This window comes from Amaranthus tricolor, chromosome 7, assembly GCF_026212465.1.
Source record: "Amaranthus tricolor cultivar Red isolate AtriRed21 chromosome 7, ASM2621246v1, whole genome shotgun sequence".
Classification (NCBI taxonomy): domain Eukaryota; kingdom Viridiplantae; phylum Streptophyta; class Magnoliopsida; order Caryophyllales; family Amaranthaceae; genus Amaranthus; species Amaranthus tricolor.
Genome location: NC_080053.1, coordinates 29,488,142 through 29,500,626, shown reverse-complemented (window position 1 = coordinate 29,500,626; position 12,485 = coordinate 29,488,142). Strand labels below are relative to the sequence as shown.

Here is a 12,485-nt window from a genome sequence, read left to right as displayed (position 1 = left end):
ATTGTTGATTTTCAAGCTATTTTTGTTTGGCCATCAAGTTATAAACAATACGGAGTAATAAGGATGTGTTTGGCAAATATAATTGATATTTGATAGCCGATAGTTAATTGAAATTGATGATTTAACCAATTAATTTTAATATTTTATTTGACCCTAGACATTTTTAATTAAATTTTTTAGAAAAAAGTTTTTTCAATTGTATTGCAAACATTTTTTTTCCTAAATTTGCCACAAAATCAAGTTTCCTCACTCCTAATCCTCTATATATTTCTATCTCCTTTAAGAAGTTTTCTTAAACCTAAACAAAAAATAAGTCATTTGCATTTTCACTAAGTAATAAGAACGCCACAAACTATAATCGAAGTCGTCAAGAGAAAATTTGAAAGACAACATAATATACTTGAATCAAAAAAATTAACAAGGTTGCAACTTGTGGAATCCTCAACTGAACAAAGACCCATAACTACAACAAAAAGTTTTCAATACAAAATTAACAAATACCTAACTCTTATTCTAATTGAATGCTGAATTTAATTCGGCACATAATTAATATTTCCTCAATTTCATATTACTTGCACCAAACACATTTTTGCACAATCAATGCATTTGTCAAATCGTTTATATCTAGACTAGAATTATACATAATTAAAAATGAAAAAAATTTAATATTATAAAAATATGCAACGAGACGAATAAAACAAAATCCTACATTATGTTTTTCTTTCATATAATAACTGAAATAGTACAAAAGTTAGTTTGGTACAAGTAATAAAAAACGAATGAAATATTTAATATTTCTTATATTAATATATAAGTTAAAATACATTCTATGAGTGGGCTAATAGTGCCAAAAAAAACACATTAATTAAATTAAAACGAAGTAAAATCTAAAACAACACCATGCATTAAATCATACAAGATCCATCACAATCTAAGATAACATCACTAACTTTATTACAAAGCAACAAAGCAAAGATTCCACCCACAAACATCATTACACAATTACCCAATTATAGGACTACCCTTTTTTTTCTTAATAATAAAAACACCCACAAACAAAGTACTTCTAAGAATAACAACAAAAAAACCTAGGAACTCTAGAATTAAAATATTAATAAATTATTACAATAACCTACATAGCATGCCATAACCCTACAAACTCTGATTAACACAACAACACAAGCTAAAATCCCAAAAGTCAAACCAACTGAAACAAGCAAGATCATATCAGACTCATTTTCTGTCATTCAGTTGTCTTAATCACTTCCTAACTCCACATACAGTCAAGTTCACTTCCACCTATCCCATGGTGGTTATGATCAAAACACCCACCACCACCACCGCCTCCACCGCTAATGCCGCCATTATCGCCGCCCCAAGTGGTGGTGATATTAGGGTTTCCAATCATAGCATTTAGTTCACAACCATTGTACCCGGTTGGAATGGGTGGGGCAACATTGATCCATGGTATGTGTAGGTTATCCTGAAGAAGCCCAAGGCCCATAATGGACCTTTGAGAGTGTTGGGTTGATAATGGTGGTTGTGGAAAAGTGAGATCAAATGGGTTAAAGTTAGTTGAGTTAATGGAGAAACAGGACACGTGCTTTTTTTCGGTAGAGTTAGCTTCATTGACGCCATTGTAAGAGGAATCTAGGAGAGGAGGAAGATGGTGAGAAGCCGAGATCGAAATCGAGGAAGGTGAGCTACAAACTTCATTGTGAGGGTAGTTATAGAAGCTCATAATTGATCCATTGCTTTGAGTTTTCTTTTCTCTAGCGGTAGTTGTGGCGGTGGTGCTGCTTAAACTTGAACCTGTTCCAATACCGGTTCCAGTTCCGTTGCCGGTTTTTTGGAACACCCTTGCAATCACCCATTCATCCTGTAAAAAAAATCATACTTAAATTACACAACAATAATTTTTAAGTCGAGTAATTTTCCAATTTTTCTAATCTTGAGAATACATAGCTACAAATATCTAAACTAAAACAATACTAGATATATACGTGCACTCGTGCATTTTGCACCAATTAAAATCACCGTTTTAGAGAAAATTGAGCTTTTTAACGACCTTTAATTTTAAGTTATACAATAATAATACTGGAGAATTAAACACAATATGATAATAATATTAGAGCCTTCGATCAAGACTAATGATTAGAGTTGAGAATGTACAAAATAATGATAATTAATTACAAAGATTGTCAACATTAACGTCATAATAGAAGCTCATAAATATTATTCAAATGTACCAAACATTTTGAACAATAATTTAAAATTAACTGGAATAATTTTTAAATTGGGGTAAAGTTGTATACATCTAATTATCAAATTTCGTAAAAAACATAATTATTGAATCAAAATCAAAAATAATATAAATGTAATAAATTCAGTGTATTGTACAATGATACTAACTTCATTAGTAACTTTTTTAAGATAACTTTCATTTAAATAAAACAAGAAAAAAATGATGAGTAGTTTTCAACATTGATACTAAAACTATTATCATTTCAAGAAAATAATCATGATCTTTATATAAATGGAAAAAATTGGTGTAGTAAAATTCAGGAAAAGTCAAAATCAAGATGTCATGATCATCTCAAAATGAGTAATAAAAACATGGATTGATAAGATTATATCCACATTGTAAATAATAACTTCAAATCACTCCTTGATGTCGAGTCTTACTTTTTTCACAGAAATCTATTGTACCATTTTAAAGTGTTTCTGTTTTTATTCTTATTTTCAAATTACTTAATTATTAATTTATTTTTTTTTCATGTTTACATGGTAACAAAAATATTAAAAAAATACACTATTTAGAGTACTTACATAATTAGTTTAATTTCTTATTTTCAAAGAACTTAATTATTAATTTAATTTTTTTTTCATGTTTACTTGGTGAAAAAAAACATTAAAAAAACAAAATTTAGAGTACATAATTAATTTAATGTTTGAGAACTTTACATTTTGCACTTGAGATAAGAGTTTTATTATCATCAAATGTAAAGAAAACTAACACCTCTCCTCAATTAAATTGTAAGTTTCTCCAATAGTACCCAAATTAAAAATAAAATTCTAAAATTAATGCTTTTAGAATCTTATATTACTATATGTAGGAATACTACAAAATTGAACTCCTATATATAGAATAAAACATAAAAACATAGAATAACCTAAAAATACAAAAGAGATAAATATAAGTATTAATTAAGTGCCACCAACAAAACAAATACGTTAGTAAACTAATTTTTTTTTAAATTATGAGCTATTAATATGGAATTATTAAACTTAAAAGTTTAGAGCTATGATCTTCAACATATTTTAACATTACTAGTAAACCTTTAGTTTTAACCTAATAAATATAACACATTTACATAACCACTTGATATAATCATAAACTAATAGAAACAAAGATAGGTTATTATTACTTGTAACCCATAATTATTGTAGTACAAGTATTGACTAATCATCATCAACTAATAAAAAATAAAATTAGGTTATTATAAATTTATAATAGCACAATTCCTTAATTAATTTGTTCATATTATCATATTTTTATGGTACCTAATATGATATTATAAAACAAAAAAAAATTAAAAAAAAAAAAACCTACTTCCGTTTTAGATATTGGTTACATAATGATTAAAACGGTGAAATTTATTTTGTGAAAGTGTAACCAGCAAACTGAAATAAAAAATACAAAGAAAAAAATAGAAATTAAAAAAAAAAAAAAAAAAAAAGAAGAAAGATACCTTAGAGGTGCGGGAGAGGTAATGGTAGGAGAATTTGCCTTCAAGACGATATTCATGCATAACCCAATTACTCTTTTCACCCTTAGGAGCTCTTCCTCTGTAAAATACAAGTGTTTTCTTCATACCAACAAGTGAACTTGTTTTAAAGTTATAAATTTCTCTATCTTTCCCGGTTGCCTTCCAATAACCAGCTTCTGTTGCCCGGTTCGTTCTTAATCCTGTGGGATACTTCCTATCTCTTAGGCTGTAAAAGTACCACTCTTTTTCTCCCATTTTTGCCTTTTCTGCAATCATTAATTATCATTACTATATTGTAAATACTTCATCAGTTAGTAATTAGTAGAAAAGAAGGAAGGACATACATACCAGGAAGTTCCCAGGGCTCAGATTTGTTGAGATCAACCTCAGAAATGGCACGAGAATTGAAATTAGAATCAAGAACTTTATTAAGAAGATAATAAGTAATTAATTCTTCATCTGTTGGGTGAAACCTAAAACCAGGTGGTAAAATGTTCTCATTGTTATCCATTTTTCAACAATGTAAAATTCAAGACAATAGAAAAGGGTTTAGCTAAAAAGATGAAAAAGTTGATGAGTTGAGAAAAGATGAGGGAAAATGAATGGATTTAAAGGAGGAAAAAATAGGAGTAAATAATAAAAGGGCAAACCCCAATAAAAAAAAATCTGTAATTTTCTTATTTTCTGTTGTGTAGTGTCCTGTCTTGTTTCTGTTCATTTTTTTATTTTTATTTTTTTGAGAAAAATATTTATTTTTAAAATATAGTGAGGGGTCATTAATGATATTCAGTTGGAGATAGGTAATGATGTATGACATGAAGAGAGAGAGGGAGAAGGGTGTGGGGAGAATGCGTGCGTGTGTTAGGATGTTTTGCAGAGGCTATTCTTTGTCAGTGTACAAAAATACTTCCCTCCCTCCCCCAAACAAATAACCCCAAAACATGAGAAAATTAAACTCATTAAAAAAAACAAAATTACTATTATAAAGAAAAATTAAGAAAAGATATTCCCAATAATCATAGTACTTACTCTCCGGTTGTTGTAAATAATTCTAAATATTGATTATGGGGTGTTTGTTAAAATGACTTATCGAACAATTTTAATTTATTTTGATACAAAAAATTCAATTTGAGCGTTCAAACCAACTAATGCTAATGTTTGATAAATCAGCTGCTTGAAATAGTTTATTGGTATGAATAAGTTATTTTTAAATAAGTTGCTCATAGCGAGTAGCGAGTTCAAAATCAACTAATCAAACCAGTTAATAAAATCAGCCTCTGCATTAGCTATCAGCTACCAACTATCAGTTGTTTTGCGAAATATCTCCTATATCTAAACAATCCAACTTTTGTATATTTTTTGGCTAAAATCTTAAAGGACTATTATAGATAATTTATCCAAAGAGGAATGTAGTTATTCCAATGAAAAAGCATTAGGAGGAAGAAGAAGTGAGTATAACAGATAGTAGATACCTACAGTAGCCGGTTAAAATGTAGAAGATGGTGTTGTTAGCAAAAAGTATACAAAGGTTGGATTATTTAGAAATAATCAATACTAAAGATTATTCACAACAGATAAGCAATAAGTGAGATTATTTAGGATAAATTTATCTAAACATATAGAAGTATATTTTATAAAAAAAAATTGTGAATGTTATTTAAACAAAAAGTTAAATATAGGTTGGAAATTGAAAAAAGAGTTCCACTCGTGTCAAAAATAATATTGTGGCATATTTAATATAGAGGTGTTCATATGCGGTCTTAGGCGAGCAACGTATAGACATCCTTCTAAAACCCTAAATGCGGCCTTTAATTTCTAAACGTCCGCCCACCTTAGAGAGTATACTTTATTTGTTGTTATCCACCTTTGTTATTAGCATTTAGAACCCTCGGACAAACAAACAACTTTTATAATTAAATATATGAATATAGTTTTTGTTTTTATTTAATTAAAACTTAAAACATTCAAATTATATTATCGTTTTAGATATGTGATTTGCTCACATATTTTTAATAATAGTAGAAGGATAATAAAATAAACGGCTCTTTATGATTTCTATATAACTAACAATATTAGTTTTTGCCAATGGGTGTTATAATATCTATAACTAAAACACTCGTAGGCAATGATATCAACATAAAAATTAGAAAATTTAAAATATAAGTCCTTTTTAATTACTGAATATAAAAACAACACCCCGTTAATTAATTTTACCAAAATACTTTATGAGCAAAATTTAGAAGCAATACTGCGAAGAAATGGCGACTAAGAGAGATACTAAATATAAAAATATTTTTGTTGGTTAATTCGTTGCAAATTTCTAATTTAAAAACAAACACTTTGGTAATTTTTAAATTTGTATTTTAAAAACAAAAACATTTTTCGGATGGTGATAGAACTTAGCCTAAAATTTATAATGTTAGCGATCATATAACGACCATTTAATTATCGGTTGCCTATTTGCCCCTTTTAGTTTCAAAATAGTGTTCATGAATATTAAAGTATATTATAACATATTTCAGTTCACCAAATTAATTGCTAATATTAAAAATATTTAATATGATCATACTTCCTCCTTTTTGTAATACTTACTACATTACGCTTTTGACGCTATTTATCGTTCAAACTTATTTTATGAATTGCAACTGATAGGTAAAAAGAAATATAATCAAGTGCGATTTTGTTTGAATCGTTTAATAATACACTTTTATAATATAAAATTTTTATGATTTTAAAATGTGCATATTTCAATATATAAATAATTGAAATGGCACGTTAAATAACGAAGTTAAATATAGCAATTAGCAAATATATAGTAACGCAAGAAATATATATAGTGTAATCTTTGGTTAGATGACATATGGAAAGAAAAATTAGAGTTGAGTTAATGAAATTTTGCAGAGGGAATTTTTTGTCAGTGTAGAAAAAAATTAGAGTTGAGTTATTATCCTGAATTTTTTTTGGGATTATTATCTTGAAGTTTTTTTGGGAGAGAAAAAAGCCGAAATAAAACTGTCATGGTGGGAGGAGATTTCACCATGAACCGATAAAGCTGCAATCCTGTAACAATATCTTAATTTGTCAGTATAGAGCAAAGATTTTTTTTTTAGGAAATGATTAGATCGGGTGTAAATAATTAAGGGGAGAAATAAAGTTAAACTAATGAAATAAAACCAAATAAAAATAAAAATATATTTAAAGTAGTTGAGATAGTTGTGAAAAAGGTAAAATGAGTATTAAAAAAAATAATGAAGGAAAAAGAAGATGACTTCCCCTATTATGGAGGTAATACATTTCCCCGCCCTCCGCTAGAAAATTTTTTTTGCCCCACTAAATTGAGAGCTCCCTTCATTTTCCATCACTTTGTAATTATTCATTTATCTCTACTATAATCAAATTTCACTAATTTCTCATTTATCATCTTTATTTTCTTACTCTGACTTTTTTTCACCTCTTATATTTACACCCAATTCAAAAATGCCCTAAATATTATTTTATTTTACTTCTTTAATACTTCCTCTTTTCTAAAATACCTGCCACTTAATGGTTTTTTACACTTTTCATCGTCTAAGTTTATTTATTCTTCTTTAAATCTTCTTTAAATTATAAAACCGCATATTTTCATAATATTAATTTTTTATAATTTTTAAAATTTATATAGTTCAATATATAAATGATCAAAAATAACTCATTGGATTGCACAAAAAGTAAAAAATGTAACAAGTATAGTGGAACGGAAAAATATATAGAAGTAATTAAGATTGCAATATAGCACTCCGTCTATTTTATTAATATTTTTTATATATATTTATGTAATTTCAATGTAAAAAAAATTATTTTTCTATTTTCTTTAATTTTCTCTATTTATTTCATTTTTATTTTTATATATTCTCTCTTTTTTATTGTTACTTTCTCCGTTCGAAATTATTTGCAACGTTAGACTTTTTACATAATATAATGCATTATTTTGTTTTTAATATCTTAATTATGTATAACAAAAAATTATAAGAAGTGGATATTAATAATCTTTTTATTAAAACAAATCTATTGGGATCCCACTTGACTATATTTAACTTTTAGATTAAAAACAAAAGATAAATAAATGGGATGACTAAATTGTATAAAAGTCCTAAGCATACAAATAATATTGAAACATAAGAAGTATTATTTTAATTTATTATATTCAACTTACTTTTGGTACCAAAAATTATTGAAGCAAAATAGGAGAGAGGGAAGAATAATTTGGAATTGATAAATTTAACAAAAATGATATGGGGGTATTTGGTAAAAGAGATGGTCGGGAAAATTCCAGCTGATTGTGTGATTTAGTTTGTTGAGAGAGTCAAACAAGCTAAAATAGTGTTTCGTAAATTAGCTTATTCAAAGAGCTTGTTGAGATCAATAAGCTGAGTTTCAACTTGCTGGAAAACCCAGCGTGTTCAGCTTGAATCAATTCATTCCCATACTTTTTGACAAAACTACCCCCATTTCCAGTACCCCTAATCTCACTTATCATGTTAATTCCACCACGCCATTACAAGCACAATCATACCATCACAACTTCATCCATGGCAATTACCAATTCCATAGTTAATAGTTATGTCACCAATTACAACTACAACATTACCTCCAACTCAAGCCATAAATCAAGTTAGTCTGGATAGCATCTCGAACAAAGTGACAATCTACTTCAATATGTTTTGTTCTTTCATGAAATACGGGATTTTTGGCAATGTGCAAGGCATATTGACTATCACAAAACTAAGGAATAGCCTTGGGGTGATGGACACCTAAACTCAATAAAAGACCTTTTAACCACTTTAATTCACAAGTGATAGCAGCCATAGATCGATATTCGACCTCCGCAGAGCATTTGGAAACCGTGTTTTGTTTCTTAGTCTTCCAAGAGATAGGGGAATGACCAAGAAAGACCAACCATCCAGTGAGAGACCGCCGAGTGATAGGACATGCAGCCCAATCGGAGTTACACCAACCTTGCAAGGTTAAGTCACTGTCAGAACAAAGTAAAATTCCTTGACCAGGAGTACCTTTCAAATATCAGACAACACGGAGAGCAGCATCCTAATGTGCAACAAGAGGCTCGTACATGAATTGGGACAAAATATGAACTGAGTAGGCCAGATCTGGTCTAGTGACAACAAGATAAATTAATCGATCAACAAGACGACGATAAGATTCAGCATTAGAAAGAATATTTCCAGTAGCTAAGCCAAGCTTATGGTTTTGCTCAATGGGAAATCCGACAGGTTTGGAACCTAATAATCCAGTTTCAGAAATAATGTCAAGTGTGTATTTGCGCTGGCAAAGAAACAAGCCAGAAGAACTTCGAGCAACTTCGACTCCCAAAAAATATTTTAAGGACCCGAGGTCCTTCATATGAAAGCAATCACTGAGATATGATTTGAAGGTCTTTAAAGCAGCAAAATCATTTCTTGAGATAATCAAATCGTCGATATATACAAGAACATTGATCTGAATGAGATGTCGAGTGTAAATAAATAAAGAATAATCAGAGTATGATTGTAAAAAACCATAATCTTTCAGAGCAGACACAAGTTTAGCAAACCAACATTGTGGAGCTTGTTTGAGACCATATAGAGATTTGCGAAGACGACAAACCATATTAGGATGAGAAGTTGCTAAAACAAGAGTAAGTTTCATGTAAGACTTCCTCATTAAGATCACCATGTAAAAAGGCGTTATGAACATCCATTTGGTGAAGTTTCCAATTTTTAGAACCAGCAATGGCAAGAAAAGCTCTAACAGTAACCATTTTAGTTACAGGGGCAAAAGTTTCGGTGTAGTCAATAACCTCTTTTTGATGGTTTCCCAAAACAACCAAACGTGATTTGAGACATTCGATGCTTCCATCAAAATTATACTTGATACGATAGACCAGAGCACGTTTACCAGGAGGAAGAGTTTCCATGGTCCATGTGGAATTATTTTCAAGAGCCTAAATTTCATGTTGCATTGAGTTTCTCCATCCCTCATGTTTAACAGCTTCTTTGAAATATTTAGGTTCTCTGCCAGATGTAACAGTAGCAACAAAGTACGAGACGGAAGAGACACAATTAATATAGTGTGATAGAGGATAAGGAGTACCTGAGGAAGGCGACGGAAGCGAGGTGTTATGATCTGAGGACAAGGATGGACTGGGAGTAAGAACTATGTGAGTAACAAAGTCTTTGAGCAAGACACTAGGATATTTTTCACGCATTCCACGGCTGAGAGCGTTTTCTGTAGTAGAAACCAAAGGGGAAGATAATTGCCCATTGGTAATCTCAGCAGGACCTGGCGAAGAAGAGTTAGAAGATACAATAGCATTGTCTAAAGAACCACATGGAGCTAAAACATGATCTGTAGAAGTAGAATAATCGTCTTCCAGTTCATACAAATTATAATCCATGGTTGTAGGTGATGGTAAGGTAGGAGATGGAGGATGATCGGAAAAGCCTGGTTCAATGTAGGGAAAAGTATCTTCAAAAAAATTAACGTCACGAGATACAAAAAATTCCTGTGAATCAAGATCAAATAATTTCCATCCGTTTTACCAAAAGGTTAACCCACCAAAGATGCATTTGGAACTCCTACTAGCAAACTTATCATGTTTGGCTTTTTAATTATGAGCAAAATAAAGACAACAAAAAGTTCGTATAGTGTTGTAAGAAAGAGTGGTACCAAACAACATCTCGTGAGGAGTTTTGTTTTGGAGTAAAGGAGTAGGTGTGCCATTAATTAAATGAACTGCTTTAAGTACACTCTCTTTCCAAAAACGAATGGGCAAATTGGCTTGAAAACGCAGCCCGTCCGACATTCAAAATATGTTTATGTTTGCGTTCAACCCTCCCATTTTGTTGAGGAATGCCTACGCAAGAAGTTTGGAAGACAATGCCGGTTGCATTAAAAAAATCTCGTAGAAAATTAAATTCAGTGTCATTATCACTTTGGACAACTTTAATAGTTTGAGAAAATTGACGATCAACCATCGCCACAAAGGACATAAATATAGGAAACACTTCAGTTTTAGCAACAAGTAAATCCAAACAGCACGGGAAAAATCATCTACTATAGTTATGAAATAATGCACCCCATGCCACAAGAAGAGGCATGAGTGTAAGGTCCCCACAAGTTACAATGAATCTTTTCAAAAATACGAGAAGCAATTATATCACTTAAGGAAAAATTTTCTCTAGAATGCTTGGCTCGAAAACATACTTCGCAGGCTTTATTTAAACTACCCTTATAATTGTGCACAGGAGGAAGGAGTTTAACCACAGATTTCAAAGGATGACCCATCCGTTTGTGCCACAGCTCCAAGGAAGTGGATGTATTAGACACAGAAACTTTATTAGCCGACGTGTTCCCTTCAAAATAGAATAGTCCATCCCGCCTAACACTAGTTCCAATCAGCCCCCTCGACTAGTCCTGTATAATACACATTTGAGAGTTAAAGTGGATAGTGTAATTGTTATCATCAATCAAGCGAGATACGAAAATTAAGTTGCAACATAAGTCAGGAACATAAAGCACATTGTGAAGAACAAGATTAGAAGAGAGACGAATGGAGCCCTCATGTGATGTTTGGGAAGTATGCCTGTTAGGCAAACCAACATAACAGGGAAAAATTGTGTTAATGTCAATGAGCCATGAATCAATATAAGTAATGTAGCGATTTGCACCCGAATCAATGATCCACAGATTATTGTTAAACTTACCAGATTGGCGATCAGCTGAAATTTTACTGTTACCAATTATACTAGCCAAAGCCTTCCATTTCTCAGTCGTGAAGACAGTGGAAGAAGAGTCAAGAGCAGTAGAAGGAGATGAAGCAGGAGCATCCTGACCACGTCCACTAGTTACAGCAGTATTGGCTCGCGTGGATCCGCGTCCTCGACCACCAGAAAACAATGATTTTCCACGCCCAAGACCATGAATTTTTTATTGGTTGGGCCACCAATCTGGGTAGCCAATGATCTCAAAACAAGTCTTGGCTAAATGACCCGATTTTTTGCAATGAGTGCAGTTGAAGGTAGATTTGTCAATTTTGTCCCCTTTGTCATCGAAATTGTCAAAAGAACCTCTACTACGAGCAACAAAACCAACCATAGCAGAGGAGTGTGCTTCAAAGGCAGGTGTAGCAAGTCGTACATGTTGTTCTTGGATCACAAGTTGATAGGCTCAGTCGAGAGATGGTAACGGGTCATAGGAGAGTATATTGGACTGAGTCTGAGTATAATACTCAGAGAATAATCCCATAAGAAACTCATGAAGTCTGGTTGTGACACGACGACTTTCATGTTCGAGGCTTGCGTTACACTGGGCACTACAAGCACAAGTAATTAATGGTTCAAGAGTGTTTAGTTCCTCCCATAAAGAGGTCATTTTACCAAAATAAGAACTAACAGACATGTTTATGGTCTGTTCACATTTTGCAATGGATGCTTTAATTTGTTGAATTCTGGGATTGTTCACAGTGGCAAAGCGAGTGCGAAGTGTGTCCCATAGACGTTTAGCATCTTTGTACTTGGACAAAGTGCTTTTTATTTCAGGATCAATGGTGTTCATTAAACATGGAGAAGAATAGGTTTGAATGGAGCCATCAAGAAACACGAACTTACGACGAGCTTCCAAAGTCGTTTGGATGTCGCTTGCCCATTCATCATAATTGTCCCCTCGAAGACGAGTAGGAGT

The 12,485-nt window shown here is 31.4% G+C and overlaps 1 protein-coding gene across 1 annotated transcript; it reads right to left on the bottom strand.

The window, feature by feature from the left end:
• Positions 1-901: 901 nt before the first annotated feature.
• On the bottom strand, positions 902-4,335 carry LOC130817739 (protein CUP-SHAPED COTYLEDON 1-like). Its single transcript, XM_057683598.1, has 3 exons — positions 4,119-4,335; positions 3,753-4,036; positions 902-1,879 (listed from the first exon to the last, which is right to left on the bottom strand). Exons 1-3 carry the CDS (start codon positions 4,279-4,281, stop codon positions 1,268-1,270), a joined length of 1,059 nt encoding a protein of 352 aa, XP_057539581.1. The 5' UTR covers positions 4,282-4,335; the 3' UTR covers positions 902-1,267.
• Positions 4,336-12,485: the final 8,150 nt, after the last annotated feature.

Coding starts and splice junctions, on each gene's coding strand:
- LOC130817739 (XM_057683598.1), bottom strand. CDS start 4,281: ATGGATAACAATGAGAACATTTTACCACCTGGTTTTAGGTTTCACCCA. Junction 4,037..4,118: donor TGAGCCCTGGGAACTTCCTG/GTATGTATGTCC, acceptor TAATGATTGCAG/AAAAGGCAAAAATGGGAGAA. Junction 1,880..3,752: donor ACCTCTCCCGCACCTCTAAG/GTATCTTTCTTC, acceptor TTTTTTTTACAG/GATGAATGGGTGATTGCAAG.